This window comes from Acipenser ruthenus, chromosome 3, assembly GCF_902713425.1.
Source record: "Acipenser ruthenus chromosome 3, fAciRut3.2 maternal haplotype, whole genome shotgun sequence".
NCBI lineage: Eukaryota > Metazoa > Chordata > Actinopteri > Acipenseriformes > Acipenseridae > Acipenser > Acipenser ruthenus.
In genome coordinates this window covers 47,547,970-47,564,819 of record NC_081191.1, presented here as the reverse complement: position 1 = coordinate 47,564,819, position 16,850 = coordinate 47,547,970, and the positions used below count along the sequence as shown (strand labels likewise).

General features: G+C 41.5%; 1 protein-coding gene across 2 annotated transcripts in view; it reads right to left on the bottom strand.

Annotated features, from left to right (window-relative positions):
* Window positions 1-16,850, bottom strand: part of nek11 (NIMA-related kinase 11) — a 222,504-nt gene that overhangs the window by 140,100 nt on the left and 65,554 nt on the right. For both annotated transcript variants that reach the window (XM_034058454.3, XM_059013082.1), the window contains exons 6-7: window positions 9,682-9,808; window positions 6,775-6,924 (exon numbers count right to left, since the gene is read on the bottom strand). In XM_034058454.3, the coding sequence (XP_033914345.3) occupies window positions 6,775-6,924; window positions 9,682-9,808 (277 nt within the window). The remainder of the gene's footprint in view (window positions 1-6,774; window positions 6,925-9,681; window positions 9,809-16,850) is intronic.

Genomic DNA, 16,850 nt, shown 5'->3' with positions numbered 1-16,850 from the left:
CCCCCCCCCCCCCCCCCCCCCCCCCCAGTGCGGACAGCTGCAGGTTCTTATATTCTGGCCGAGGGGTTAACTAGCTGTTAATTATAACACGGCACTCAGTGTTTTATTAAATAATAAATACAAAAAAAATATTTAAACAGAACTAAAGATATAAACAAAAGGGAACGTTTTGTTTAGAAGTATCGTGCTGGTGTAAAAACCAGCACGCTTAGCAGTTGTTTCTATTTTAATTTCTCTCCTCGCTCGCTCTCCCGAACTCTCCTCTGTACACTCTCCTCCTGAGCGCAGACAGCTGCAGGCTTTTATATTTTGGTTGAGGGGTTAACTAGCTGTTAATTATCTTATTACCCCTCGGCCACAGTCTGCACGAGTTTAGTAAGGATGCGTGACTGTCAGCTAGCTAAATAAATCACTAGCTGATCAGTCACGCATCCTCACGGGGTTTTTAAATTATAAAAACAATAACAAATACGCGGCACTTTGATCTGCGCCGCAAACAATAATACAAATAATAATACAAATATATATATAGGGGCGGGACACTCCGCCACACTGCTGCAACAGTGTTTGCCACTCCTCCTATTTTTGTGACATCTGCAAATTTAACAAGTTTGCTTAATATACCAGGATCTAAATCATTAATGTAGAGGAATAGCAGAGGACCTAATAATGATCCCTGTGGTACACCACAGAAATCCTGGACTGTGATTGGTTAAAACCTCATCATAGGAGGAAAAATAGATTTACCTATTGCCCTCACATCCTTACACACCTAGAGAAAAGGACTGAACACCGATTTACACTGAACACTGAATTACCATACTACAAAAGAAAGATGCTCCAAACACTAAAATGGTGATAAAAACATCACTGTCACTGTTTTCTGACTTTATTAAATTAAAATAAATTCAACGTGACAAAAACAAATACAATGGGTGGGGTATAAACTGGATTACACAAATCAAATCAAATCAAATCACAAATCAAACAGAGACGGAGAAAAACTTTGCTAACCATACGGTATGAACTTCAAAAACATTTTCTGTTATTTATTTATGTAATTTATTTATTTACTTATGCTGTATCAGCTATAATTAAACAAAATGTAATTACAATTGTTGAAGCTGACACCCTGGGATCCTTCAAGAAGCTGCTTGATGAGATTCTGGGATCAATAAGCTACTAACAACCAAACGAGCAAGATGGGCCGAATGGCCTCCTCTCGTTTGTAAACTTTCTTATGTTATTAAAATCTATAAGTCAATATTTATTTACGTATGCTATATCAGCTATATTTAAACTAAATATACAGTGCCGTGAAAAAGTATTTTTGTTCTATGATTTTCTGCATTTTTGCATATTTTTGACACTGAATGTTATCAGATCTTCAACCAAAACCTAATATTCGATAAAAGGAACACTGAGTGAACAAATAACACAACAATTTGATACATATTTCATTTATTTATTAAAGAAAGTTATGCAACACCCAATGTCCCTGTGTGAAAAAGTAATCGCCCCCTTAGGCGGTTACACCACCTTTAGCAGCAATAACTGCTAATAACCAAACGCTTCCTGTAGTTATTGATTAGTCTCTCACAGCGCCGTGGAGGAATTTTGGCCCACTCCTGATATTCTCTGATACAGAGCAGAATTCATGGTTCCTTCAATGATGGCAAGGCGTCCAGGTCCTGATGCAGCAAAGCATCCTCAAACCATGACACTACCACCACCATGCTTGCCCATTGGTATGAGGTTCTTACTGTGGAATTCAGTGTTTGGTTTTCGCCAGACATAGCGGGGCCCATGTCGGCCAAAAAGTAACACTTTTGACTCATTTGTCCATAGAACATTGTTCCAGAACTCTTGAGGATCATCCAGGTGCTTTTTGGCAAACTTGAGACGAGCATTTACGTTCTTCTTAGTGAGCAATGGTTTCCGCCTTGCTACTCTGCCATGAATCCCATTTTTGCCCAGTGTCTTTCTGATGGTGGAGTCATGAACACTGACCTTAGCTGAGGCGAGAGAGGCCTGCAGATCCCTGGATGTTGTTTTAGGGTTCTTTGTGACTTCCTGGACGATTTTACGCTTTGCTCTTGGAGAGATTTTGGCAGGATGGCCACTCCTGGGAAGATTCACTACTGTCCGTCCCAAACTTTCTCCATTTGGACAATATGGCTCTGACTGTGGTTCAGTGGAGCCCCAGTGCCTTAGAAATGGCTTTGTAATCCTTTCCAGACTGATAGACATCAACAACTTTTTTCTGGAGGTCTTCAGGAATTTCTTTTATTTGTGGTATGATGTGCCTCTAGAACCTGTGTGCTGACAACTTCACGCTGATGGTAAGGGCCAAAGTTAGTCAGATTTATATTGGGCAGGGCTGGCCCAAATCAGTCCTGGTTGTTAACCAAAGTACTCAAACAGCTGACTGTAATTATCCCTTTAATTGGGTTGAGATAACTGGGGGGGGGGGGGGGGGCAATAACTTTTTCACACCTGAAGATTGCATGTTTGATTACTTTGCACACCACGAAATGAAAGAAGCACCAAACTTTGGTGTCATTTTTTCTCTCAGACTCCCTCTCCCTATACTACTACAACCCACAAAAAAATCTGACCAAATACAATGTGAAAAATGTGCAAAAATGCAGAAAATCAGACAGGGGGCAAATACTGTTTCATGGCACTGTATAAAGTCATATTTACAATCCAACTTTATCTCACTTATTTTCTTAACTGATTCATATATTAAATATGTACCGCAGACTCAGCCATAGTGGAAAATGAAATGACCCTCGGGAAGACTAAAGTTACCTCCAGGGTGCAATGCCCTCACCACGGCTTCTTAGCAAAAAATATTCTCCCCAGGGCACAAAGTACCATACTAAACCAATTGCAAGGGCAGTCGTTCATTCCAATCTCCAGGTCTCTGCAGTGACCGATATACAAAGCAGCTTTAAATCCGTGTTTATGTCCACAGTTGTATGCATTTTTGCTATCTTCTTCATCATCAGTATTTTTACTACAACAATTGTTAGAGTAGTTGTAGTTTGTATTATAAGTTCCTAATGTTCTCTTCATTGCATCACACAGACGACTGGCAGAATTAAACAAGTATGTGGACTCTTGACTCTGCAAACATTTAAAATTTATCTTCCTCCATTACCTCTCTTTTGAGGTCCCAATTGTCCTCTTGCCTCCTCAGCCTCAGATAGATCCTTCAGTATACGTCGCAATTCCTGTCCACTGAATCCAATATCTCTGAGAAGTCGGGATAAACCCGCTTTTCACCCCCGCTGTTCCACCTCATTGGCTAACTCAGCATACCGAAGTTTCTTCCTTCCTTATGCCTCTTCCACGGAATCCTCCCATGGCACTGTTAGCACCACCAGTAGAACAAGGTGTGCTGAGACTGACCACAGGACACTTTGCAGGTCGATGGGTAGTTGTGGCCAGCTGCATGCATTCTCCAATCTCTAGCACCCTTCAGTTGTCCCAGGTGAATCTTAGTTCTAATAACCTTTCTTGTGATTGCTCTCCTGGACAGAGGAATGTCGCTCTGTGTAAAACTATTGCTGATATTGGTGGTGAGCTGTTGATCTTATTACGCTGTTCTTCCAGTGCAGTTGCCAAGCATTGCAGCCAGTGGTCCAGATTGCAGTTTTCTACGCATTAAAAAAATTCTAAATATGCACTCAATTTAAATGTAAGGCGTAAAAATACGCATAGCAATTTTGCTGTACAGCTTGTCTGCCTACCCTCCCGCATCCCCTAAAACTTCCACTAACAACTACATCTCCCAGAATACAATGTCTTCAGTTACTAGGAAACTGTACTCAAGAAAAAATAACCCAACAAACATTATCCAATCTCTGGCTAGCCCTGTTGTTTTTGCAGCCAATTACAGTAAGAATAAGAACATTTTGAAGCGACACAGGTTGAAACGTAAACACCCCAGTCCAGCTACAAATCTAACTGGAACCATCGTCAGAGACAACCGCTAAAAAAAGTGCCTATATTACTAAACAAACTTTTATAACTCATTAATGCATTTCCTCATTTTATTTATCTGTATGGCTTTATACTGAAGTTTTAACATGTTCACTGAGTTAAAGAATTTAATATTAAAATATAAAGTCTTTATTTTATTTATCTGTATGGCTTTATATTGAGGTTTTAACATGTTCACTGAGTTTAAGAATTTAATGTTAAAATATAAGTAACGTAATTAATTTGCAGAGTAGGTGTGATATCTCGGAAAAAAATGTGCTGAGCCGATAAAGAACCTTGTAGAACACACGTGTGGTTGTACAGTAGTTCAAAGTAACATTGCAGATAAAATGGAAGACTCTTTTTTAATGCCTACCCCATTACCTTTAAAGATTGTAGAGTATTTATCGAGATTATTCAAGACTTCAAGGTAATGTTGCATTTTACCCCTTGAATATACATTTTAGTGTTAAAATTAGAGGGTAAGTTACTCCCTGACCCAAAACCATATCTGGAGCGCTGATCACAGCACAGTCATGACGCCAAGTGAAGTGACCTTGGCTCAGAGCTCACATCCTTTAAGAATGTGCTTCTGGGATGAACACAAAGGACATGTAGGGTTCTCTCCTACCCACATTCAGGTTCTGCAGTGATGGAAGAACATAATACGTAAACCTAATTAGGAAGCTGATCCTCCTCTGTTCCACTGTCCACAGGTCTCACCAGCCAATCTTACGCTGTTCCACGTTCTCCCATCTAATCCCTGCTTAGCCTGGGACACCACCTTGACACTTGCTTTTGCACTTCAGTAACTACCAACTTCCTCTTTTCAGCTGGAGCTGCTTTTTGCCATCTCGGGGGAGCCAAACTGAGACCAAGGCCTCCTCTTCCCTGTTGTACTTGCCCCATGATATCACTGATATGAAAAGTATCCTTTGCATCTTCCACAACGTCCTTTAATGCCCACGGTCTCACTACTTGTGCTACCTCCCTTACACACTTCTCATGTTATTTCCAGCCAAACCTTAGGGCACTTAAATTCCCAGTTAGAACTGAGACTGGCAGCTGCAGTTTCCCTTTACTGTAGAGTGCTACCCTCCTAAGGCACCATAGAGCTCCCAGCCATTTCCTAATGTATGAACTAATCAAGGCTTCCAGTCTGTACTGTTGACAGGGAAACCTCATACACAATAAATGGCCACAGAAATCTTGGAAGAAGACCGAACTGAAAGCACCAGGCTTTAAGCTTGCCCTGTCGATACTCTTCAGCCCTTGCACTGCTTGCTGTCTCACCTCTCCCACTCAGTCCTAGAAAACTTGGTTGTATTTCTGGAAAGAAAATCCGCCCACTAATCAACACATCATATCCAAGCTCCATAAAACTTTGTGTGGCTTGCATTCATGTCACTTCTTTTTTTGTTTGGCCTCTCAGTCACGCGTGTATGAGACCAAACAGGGAGACGGCCGTCTAGAGCCTTGAGGAAGGGCTGCCCTCAGCCATGGATTACCTAAGCTAGGGTTTTTTTCCTTACTTGAGTGCCGAGCGGTTCGTATTTAGTTTCTGCAGGGTGCGTGGCAGGTCAGAGAGGCCGGGTTCACCCTCAGTGCATTTCATGCATGGGGGCGGGCCTGTGTCTCAGCTGCTTACTTTTCATTAATCCTTTTCCTATTTTTGGGGGGTAGGTGGCATTGCACCACTGCCATTGTTGCATTAACCATTCATCATTTTCATTTTTCCAGTCATGGTTTGGCAGCTTTGTCTTTTGGGAGGAGGTGGCCCTACAAGCCACTTCCTATCCGCGGCACTAGACTATATGATGTCATCGTGTTTTTGCTAATCGGCCAACATTGCTGATAGCTGACAGGGTCTCCGGCCAAATTCATTGTCATCATTAAATTGTCTGTTCAATTGCAATTTAAATCATCCACATTGCTGATTCTCTGTACTGAATTTATAATATATGCATTGAGAAAAATTCATTATTAAAGAGCAAAAAGCTAAAATTGACTCTTCTAGCTTTCAAATACAAACCGAAAACATGCATGTGCCATGTAGATCATATTGCTGTACTGCAGGCCCACATTTCTTTTATGGCTTTATTTAACAATAGTTAACAGATCTCCACATTCCTTTAACTTTTGTTTAGAGCAGTGGTTTTTAACCCCAGTCCTCTGTGACCCCGATGTCTTCTGGTTTTCATTCCAACTGAGCTCTCAATTACTTAACTAAGCCCTTAATTGGGCTAATAATTAGCTTAATTGGACCTTTTTAATTGTTCTCAGCTCCTAAAAAGTTGCATATTTCAAGTTATTTATAACATTTTATAGTTAAGTTGAAATCTCCAACTTAAATTCAATTAAGGGTTTAGTTGAGTAATTGAGTGCTCAGTTGGAATGAAAACCAGGAGGCACAGGGGTCCCCGAGGACCGGGGTTGAAAACCACTGCTTTAGAGGAAGTATGAGTTTATTATAACGTGTAAATCTGGTGTCGTATTCAGAGAGCGATATCAACAAAAGGTTTATATGTTATAATGTGATTATTCTAATAATAATAATTGGAACCCTGAAATACCACAGACATCCATTTAAGAATAATAAAATTAGTGTAACTATCCTACAGCCAGTGATAATCTATAGTTTATTTTGAGGTTCATAAAAAAAGACATGACATTCAATGATCGATTAGTCAATTAAGCAGCTCTACAGATGCCAGATGTTTCCATTTGTTATCCAACCACTGTATTTCTTCAGATAAAGTGACACAATAATTATAAAATAAATACCTTTCCATGATTGAATTTAATTCTTTTGAATATCTGTCTGGCAGGGATGGAGTTTCCCCCTCCACAATTTTCAAAACGACTGACAAGAAGTTATTGCCAGTGAATGCATGATCCAGACAGCACATCTCATATAAGATACAAGCCAGTGACCTGCAAAAAAAAAATAATAATTAAAAAGATTATCTGACTGAATGGATGTGATTCTGGCTTGTCAGCATTTAAATAACAGGCATGCCAATATCCTACTGCTATGTTTTTTTCTTTTATATTTTAAAAATGGATTTCCTTTTGAGTGACCGGAGTGTGGGGTGTCTACAGTGTCACCTTTAAGACAAATGTAATTCAGAATGCAGCGGACATGAATCAATCATGTCTTACTTCTTAAATTGCAAAATAAAAAAAAATATTTGAAATTAATGCAGAGAAACTGAACTTCATTTATCTTGCCAACCCATTCAGACAACTTCCTAACCTATAAGAATTATGCAGTTGTACAGCCCATTCATTTTGGCAGCTGTTTGATTTCATCGTCTAGAAAAAAAAGGACAAATGTGTTCCCATCTAGAAGCGTTGATCACACAAATAATGAACACACTGCTCCTGTGTTCGTTCACCTGTAATTCAAATCGTATTATCATTTTTTTATATTTCGATTATTTTCTTCAACAATAATGTATTGTACAGTTCTTTACTGAAAAATCAAATTTCACTCCCTGATAACTCAGTTGTCCTACTTCTTTCTGTAAACCATTTCATTGTCGCTTCAATCTTGAAATAATCCAGCAGTTGCAATGCTAAGATTATTTATTTTATGTATTTATTTAGCCCAAGAAAAGCCTCATTCATATTAATGACAGGCAAGGAGTCAGCTGAGTGTAACCTGTGTGTGTGTGTGTGTGTGTTAAATTGTTTTGTTTGTAACTGTTCAGTGAAGGTGAATGCCCAGCCTGACAGCAGTGTTTGGATACAGGATTGTTTTGTAATTTAGGTATGTCACTTCTTGCTGTTGTAAGATTTCAAGACACAACTGTAGTTAATAAGACAGCAAACCTTCACTGACATAAGTGTTTTAACAAAGTTTTATCCGTGGGTGTGGCGGAGTGTCCCGCCCCTTTGTTTATTATTTATTTTATATTATGATTTATATGTTTATATGATGGCGAAAGCTGATTGTTATTTGTTATTGTTTTGTGTTTTTGATTATTAAACCTTGTGAGGATGCGTGACTGATCAGCTACTGATTATTTAACTAGCTGACAGTCGTGCATCCTTACTAAACTTGTGCAGACTATGGCCAAGGGGTAATAAGATAATTAACAGCTAGTTAACCCCTTGGCCAGAATATAAAAGCCTGCAGCTGTCTGCGCTCAGGAGGAGAGCGTACAGAGGAGAGTTCGGGAGAGCGAGCGAGGAGAGAAATTAAAATAGAAACAACTGCTAAGCGTGCTGGTTTTTACACCAGCACGATACTTATAAACAAAATGTGCCCTTTTGTTTATATCTTTTGTTCTGTTTAAATATATATTTTTTATTTATTATTTAATAAAAACACTGAGCGCCATTGAGCTTCAGTTACACCTGCCATTCATTGTTTTGGTTTCTGTTCCTGGTCCGTGACGTCAACACCCACACGCCACTCAACAACTCGGTCACAGTGGGTAACAGATATTTTGCAAGACACAAAATAACGCAAGTAAGCACTGAGCAGCATTGATTTAGAAAGTCGAAACCTGAGGAATTCATGACATTTTGGCAACCCTTTGACACGCTGGACATACCCTCTGTGGTATGTTATAAAAAAATACTTCATTAGGTTACCATGGATTATAACAAACAAAATATGCTTGACTACTGGACATAAAGGCTATAATTTCATCTCAGGGTCCAGATGACATTGATAAACCTCTCACATGCTCACATGGTTGAAACAGGGTCACCAGAAACCCTCAATGACAGTTGGATTAAAATGTGTATTATTATTATTATTATTATTATTATTATTATTATTATTATTATTATTATTAAGAAATTAAAATGCAACTAAAGTTTATACTCAGCAATTGTTAGCTCTCTTGTGGCACTATATACGATTATGATTTTATTACAGTATTTCTCCATCGCTATAAATCATTATCACTTGTCTGCATAAATTATAAATTTATTAAGAACGCCCAGCAAAGATGTGGCAGGTACTGAATGCATAAATTATCTCTGAATGCCTGAGGTTCTCACTTTCTGTCCATGAGAAATATTACTTCCTAGATAGTATCAGAATTAAGTGGCATTTCTCAATTGTAAAGAAAAATTCTACAGCACTATAAAGGGAGATTTTCTTTTGTTTGTTTTTTGTGGATCAACTGGAGGGGTGGGCAAATAAAACAAATTGAAAAAAATATCTATCAACACTTTCAATTTACTAACTAGCACATTAACATATTATAAACCTTTGGGAAAGGAAACAGATTTTCTTTCTATACAGAGTAAGAATGGCAATAGACATCCCTTTGGGCTGTCTGTCTAAAGTGTGGCCCTTTCGATGTTCTTTCTCTGAAAGCTTGGAACTAAGTTTCATCTAACTTAGTTGGAGGGACTGTAGGAGGGATGATTAAAAAACAGAAACATTGTTGCAGTAAAACTACACTTAGTAACTTGTTTTTTATGGGTTTTTTGGGGTGTATTAATGCTACAGCAAATTACAAGAGACAAAATACAACATACAAACAAAGGTGGAAATACATGTAGTCGCCAGTGTTACTTTAATTTAGCAGTATGTGGTATTTCTTTAGTACTGTACTTGTGCCAATCATGTTGGATACAAGACGTTATTGGACAAAACAAAATAATGCGTGTTCATAATTCTATTCATGAAACCCAGGGCAGCCAAAACTTACCACAACAACCACTTACCATATATCCGATTTTGAGTTGTAGCCTTGGTGATTCAGAGCTTCCGGGCTCATGTAGTAGGGGGTCCCAGTGAATGTAGTGGCAAGATCACACGACCCCATGAGGAGACAGGAAACTCCAAAGTCACCTATAAACAGAATGAACTGAGGTCTTTGGCGAATTTGGATATTTCAGATACTGTAAATTTGGGGACCTGGGACACATACAGATTCTTACTGTACTATGCATGCAAATCAAGCCTTTCCTTGGTGACCATACAAACACAATAATCCATAAAATAATTCCAACATTAAAGCATTATTAAAAGGATCTAGAATTGGGATTTTTCTGTTGATCTGTAGCACGGCTGCATTAAATGACTTCCAAAATCGTTTGTAAGATTATATATATATATATAAAAAAAAAAACTAAGAAAAAGGATGTATTGATTGAGAGATAAATTGATGACAGGCAGTGTATTATATAGTTATATAATACATGGGATCAAAACTTTAAAAGATAAACAATATATACTTTAAAAAATAACAAATGACAGGATGTGTTTAACGCTCTTGAGTGTCATCAGAACCTGCCTTGATAAACTTGTAATTCACAGTCTGGCATATTATATATATATATATATATTGTGATGTACTTTGGTCTTTTCAGCCGGAGTCTGTGCTGTTCTTCCCAACAGGTGTCTGTCACTTTAATTACACACGAAACAAGGGTAGTGTTCTTTAAACGCCGTGGCGTACGTTTATTCAGCAAACTGATATTTCAAACAAAAACAAAATACACAAAACAAAACCTAGCCTTTCTTCAGGCGCTACCTAAACTGAGTAACAGTAAGGCTAACTAATGCAGGGCAGGGTAAGCCTGTTCCCCTGTTTAAACTAATTCCACGAATCACCTAAGCCAAATCACCGTCCAGAACTCCGTTGTCAAGAATACCCGTACCTTTGTTTTGTTAACAGCAAATCTTTTGTACAACACGCTTGTTTCACCACTTCAACCCTTTCTCTCTGAACACACAAACTGAAGCCCTTTTAACCCCGACCTGATCACTTCCATCTGATCAGCATTTACCCATTAATTATACAATTAAGCACTTGTTAGACTTGTTTCAACAAAGTGTGTGGCTACCCCCCATGGTCCTAAAGCCTCCAAATTACTGTATGGTACATACACATCATCACATACCCTCCCCCTCTGCACGATCCCGTGGGGTCGGGCATACAAGATTTCTGCTGGCTGCGGAAACCTAGACAGGAAATCAGCATTTATGTGCTCTTTACCTTTTCTATGTATTAAGTCAAAACAGTAGGGCTGTAATGTTAAAAACCACCTGGTTATTCTCGCATTCTTGTCTTTCTGACGATACATCCACTGTAATGGGGCGTGGTCTGTAACCAGTGTAAATCTCCTTCCCCAGAGATAATACCTCAAAGAGTCCACGGCCCACTTAACAGCTAAGCACTCCTTTTCTATTGTGGCATATGCTTTTTCCCTTGGGAGGAGCTTTCTGCTCAAAAATAAAACAGGATGTTCCTCCCCCTCCCAGGACTGTGATAACACTGCCCCTAGACCCACTTCCGAAGCATCTGTTTGTAATATAAACGGTTTATCAAAGTCAGGACTTATCAAAACAGGTTCAGAGCACAGTGCTGATTTCAAATCTAAAAATGCCCGTTCAGCCTCTGCTGACCATTTTACCATGTTAGACGTGGATGTTTTAGTGAGATCTGTTAAGGGCACAGCTCTTGAGGCAAAGTTTTCAATGAACCGGCGATAATAGCCAATAAGTCCGAGAAAGGCTCGGACTTGTTTCTTGTTCACTGGACGGGGACAAGACAGAACAGCTTCAATTTTGTTTTGCTGTGGTCTAATTAAGCCACGTCCAAGTGAAAATCCCAGATATTTTGTTTCCTGCAGAGCGAATGCACACTTCTTTTTATTAGCCGTTAAGCCTGCTTCCCTTAACGATCTCAATACCGCTTCCACCTTGTATACATGAGACTCCCAATCAACGCTAAAAATGACCACATCGTCAAGATAAGCTGCTGCATAGTGACTATGTGGCCTGAGTACCCTGTTCATAAGCCTTTGGAACGTGGCTGGGGCACCATGCAGACCAAAGGGCAACACTGTAAATTGGAACAAACCCTGTGGAGTTACAAATGCTGTTTTTTCTTTTGACTCTGGTGACAATGGCACCTGCCAATAGCCTTTGGTCAAGTCGAGTGTGGTAATATACTTGGCTTTTCCCAACCTTTCTAGCAATTCATCCACCCTCGGCATTGGGTATGCATCAAACTTTGATATTTCGTTCACTTTTCTAAAATCCATACAAAATCTTATAGTTCCATCAGGTTTTGGCACCATCAATACCGGGCTGCACCAGTCACTATTTGATTCCTCAATTACTTGTAATTCCAACATCTTTTTTATTTCTTTAGCGAGATCATCCTGTTTAGACTCTGGAATTCGAAATGGTTTCACTCTGACTCGGGCTCCTGGAGGGGTAATGATACTATGTGATATAAGATTAGTTCTCCCTGGCAAGTCTGAGAACACGTCATCATTTCTATTAATTAGTTCTTTAATTGCAGTACTCTGTTCCGCGGTCAAGTGTTCACCAATTTTCATTTCAGTTGCACTTGTCATACCCGGCAATTCGGGACCCAGTTCTAAGTCTTCGCACTGTACTGTGCCTACTAAAGGTTCCCTGTCTACCCACGGTTTCAGCAGATTGACATGGTAAATCTGGTATGGTTTTCTTTTCCCTGTCTGGTACACCTTATAGTTTACATTACTTAACTTATCCGCTATTTGGAAAGGTCCCTGCCATTTAGCCAAAAACTTGTGTGCATGTGAAGGCAGCAAAACCAACACTTTGTCTCCCACTTTAAACTCTCTTAGACGAGCCCCGGCGTTATACGACGTTTTTTGTAGCTCTTGCGCTCTGACCAGATTTTCATTTACCAGGCTGCTAACCTTGTCCATTCTATCTCTCATTTTTATTACATACTCAACTAAATTGTCCCCTCTAGGTGGCGTTCCTTCCCACACTTCTTTGACAACGTCTAAAATTCCCCTCGGCTGTCTCCCATACAATAATTCAAACGGCGAAAACCCAGTCGAGGCTTGAGGAACCTCTCTGATAGCGAACATAAGATAAGGAAGAAAACTATCCCAGTCTTTGCCGTCTACGTGCATTACCTTCTTTATCATTTGTTTTAACGTTTTATTAAACCGTTCCACCAAACCATCCGTTTGTGGGTGATGAACAGAGGTAGTAATTTTTTTTACTTTGCACAACTTACACATGTCTTTCATAACTGTGGACATAAAGGGGGTCCCTTGATCGGTAAGGATCTCTTTAGGGAAATCGACCCTAGAAAAAACCTGTATCAACGCTTGTGCTATATTCCTTGAATTAGTGTTCCTTAACGGTATAGCTTCGGGGTATCTAGTGGCATAATCCACAATGACCAGAATGTACTGGAACCCTGTTTTAGATTTTTCCAAGGGCCCAATTAAGTCCATTCCCACTCTCTCAAATGGCACGTCTATGACAGGTAACGGGACAAGCGGGGCTCGAGTAGGTTTCCTGCCAGCGACCCGTTGACATTCTGGGCAAGCTATACAAAACCGCTCTACATCCTTATAGACTCCTGGCCAATGAAAACGCATCATTACCCGGTCTCTAGTTTTCTGTATGCCTAGATGCCCTCCTAACAGATGGCTGTGAGCCAGCTGTAGTATTAAACCTTTAAACTTACTTGGCACCAGTAACTGTTCTAACCACTCGCCACATTCAGTTCTAGTGACCCGATACAAGAGATCATTTTTAACAATGAAATGTGGTACAGTGTTAGTGTCCCTGTTTTCCCAATAACATTCGTCCGCTACCACAGCTTGATTAAAGGCATATTGTAAATTTTTATCTTCTATTTGTTCTCGTTTGAAGTCCAAAGGAGACACTGCTAGCTCATCCCACATCTCGGGGAGGTTTTCTTCTAAACTTCCTAATGACTCAGATTCCCTGTTAGGCTGCCCTACACGCCTTTGGGGGTCTGCACTTTTGCTTGTATATTTCCCCCCAGGGAGCCTTTGCGGTTTAGCTTGGGTCCTATACTTTTGACTTCGTGTCTTCCTGGTTTTTCCTGGTTCAGCTAGTATCTCTTCGTCAAACGGAAACAATTCAGACAATTCTTGGTTCTGGCCACTAGATGGCCCTGCCTCCTTAGTAGCAACAAAAACCTCTCGTAACTGTACTAAGCGAGCAAATTCGATACAATCACGACCCACAATCACTGGATAAGGAAGTCTAGGTAACACTCCCACTTTTAACTTTACCTCCTGGGAACCTATTTTTAGATTTACGGTGGTAGCTGGGTAGGTTTTAATATCACCGTGGATGCACATTATTCGTACTTCCGCCTGGTCTGTAGAAAAGTGTTCCCCCACCAGGTCAGAGGATATTAAACTCTGCCCACAGCCTGAATCTAACAAAGCTACTGTGCTTTTATCGCCTATTTTAACAGCAACCACATACTCTGTTTTTGGAGAACTGCAGGAAAATAAGTTATTAACCGTAGTCACTACATGACAGTCCATTGACTCTACCGTCTCCTTTTCGGGACAATTTCGGGCAATGTGCCCCCAACCATCACATTTAAAACATTGCACCCTGTGATATGGCACACTCTGCATTTCAGTCCACAATTTATTCTCCCCTGCCCAAGGTCCCTTCACGGTTCTAGACCGCTCTTCAGCGCCCCCTTTTTCCCACACATTCTTACCGGGATTCTCGGCGGTGCGTTGTTTCGGGCTTGTGGGGCGCCAGTTGCTTTTGGCAAAACGGGATGTGGGCTGGGCAATTTCCAGGGCAGTGAGTTGACGCTCGACCAGAGCGATTAGTTCATCGGCAGTGTTTGGACTGCCCTGTGCCACCCATTTTCGTAAGCCCACTGGAAGGTTCCTCAGATAATGGTCGAGGACCAGTAGTTCCACCACCCGCGCAGAGCTATTCGTCTCTGGTTTAAGCCACCTACGGGCTAAGTGGATTAAGTCAAACAGCTGTGACCTTGGTGCTTTTCCCTCTTCATATCTCCAAGAGTGGAAGCGTTGAGCCCTCACAGCTACGGTGACCCCGGCTCTCGCCAGAATCTCAGCTTTCAGAAGATTATAATTAGCTGCTTCTGTTAGCTCCAAATCAAAATAAGCTTTTTGAGCATCTCCACTCAAAAAAGGCGCAACAATGCCAGCCCACTGCTCAGGTGGCCAAGCCTCTCGCTCGGCGGTCCTTTCGAACGCCAAAAGGTAAGCTTCCACGTCGTCTGCTGGGTTCATTTTCTGTAAAACATGGCTAGCTCTTATAGGACGTGGTCCGGCAGAAGCGGCCCCCACCCGTTCTCCAGAATTCATCTGGCTCCATAATTCTCTCCACTCTCGACGATCCTGCGCTGCTTGTTCGGCCAGGACTTTGGTATGCTCCTGCAAAGCCGCTGTGGCGTGCTGCTGAGCTGCCGTTGCTTGTAGAACTGTTTTAAGTAATTCTTCCATGTTGCGGGGTTCTCAAAGAAAACAGAGCCCCACTTCTGGTACCAAATGTGATGTACTTTGGTCTTTTCAGCCGGAGTCTGTGCTGTTCTTCCCAACAGGTGTCTGTCACTTTAATTACACACGAAACAAGGGTAGTGTTCTTTAAACGCCGTGGCGTACGTTTATTCAGCAAACTGATATTTCAAACAAAAACAAAATACACAAAACAAAACCTAGCCTTTCTTCAGGCGCTACCTAAACTGAGTAACAGTAAGGCTAACTAATGCAGGGCAGGGTAAGCCTGTTCCCCTGTTTAAACTAATTCCACGAATCACCTAAGCCAAATCACCGTCCAGAACTCCGTTGTCAAGAATACCCGTACCTTTGTTTTGTTAACAGCAAATCTTTTGTACAACACGCTTGTTTCACCACTTCAACCCTTTCTCTCTGAACACACAAACTGAAGCCCTTTTAACCCCGACCTGATCACTTCCATCTGATCAGCATTTACCCATTAATTATACAATTAAGCACTTGTTAGACTTGTTTCAACAAAGTGTGTGGCTACCCCCCATGGTCCTAAAGCCTCCAAATTACTGTATGGTACATACACATCATCACAATATATATATATATATATATATATATATATATATATATATATATATATATATAATAGTCCGCCTGGCAGGACAAGCCTATAGTGAAGAGCCCGACAGCTTCAGCCAGCGGCTGGTGCTGGATACCGTCCTGCGAAGCCTGCAACTGCCGCAGCTGAGACGTCAGCTCCACCTCACTGGTCCCCGCACCCTAGATGAGGCAGTGAACTAGGCCATAGCGATCAGGGCCATGCTACGCCATGAAGAGCCCCCACCCCTCTGCCTGACAACCAGGCCTGTTCGCTTGATTGGATGCGCCCCTGAAGAAACTCCAGGCTGCTTGGGCTGGCGGGAAACGAGAGCGCCTTCAGTCAGACGTACCAGAGGCGGCACCTTTCTGCACACCGCAGTCCACATTGAAGGAGTTCCGTGGACCACCCTGATTGACACTGGGTCTTCGATCACCATCATCTGACCAGATGTGTTGCAGCAAGCGGGTACAGACTGGAGAGAGCAGGTCCACCCAACCCCGGTGCAGCTGAAGACGGTCACCAGAGAGCTGGCGCAACATGGAAGGCAAAGGATGGCTGCAGGTCGATTATGGAGGAGTTACCATGCCCCACGAAGTCTGGCTGGCTGGCGTTCAAGACCCCTGCATTCTGCTGCATTGCCACCCCCACCACATTACCCTGAAGAGACTGGCCGCACTCACCTGGTTCAGCACACCACAGACCCCGTTGACGCATGCCCCATCAGACAGCGGCCACGCTACCTGTCCCTCGCCCAACAAGCAGTAGTGGCCAGGATCCGCCATGAGATGCAGGAAGCGGACATTATCAAGCCCTCTGACAGCACTTGGGCCTCTGCCATAGTGCGCGTACCCGAGAAGAACAGAGAGTGGCGTTTCTTTGTTGATTATCGGCTCCTCAACAACGCCACCCGATAAGTTGCTAGATCTGGTGGCTGGCTGTGCCTGGTTCAGCTCCTTGGATCTCTGCAGTGGCTAATGGCAGGTCGAGCTATCCCCGAACCCCGCGCCAA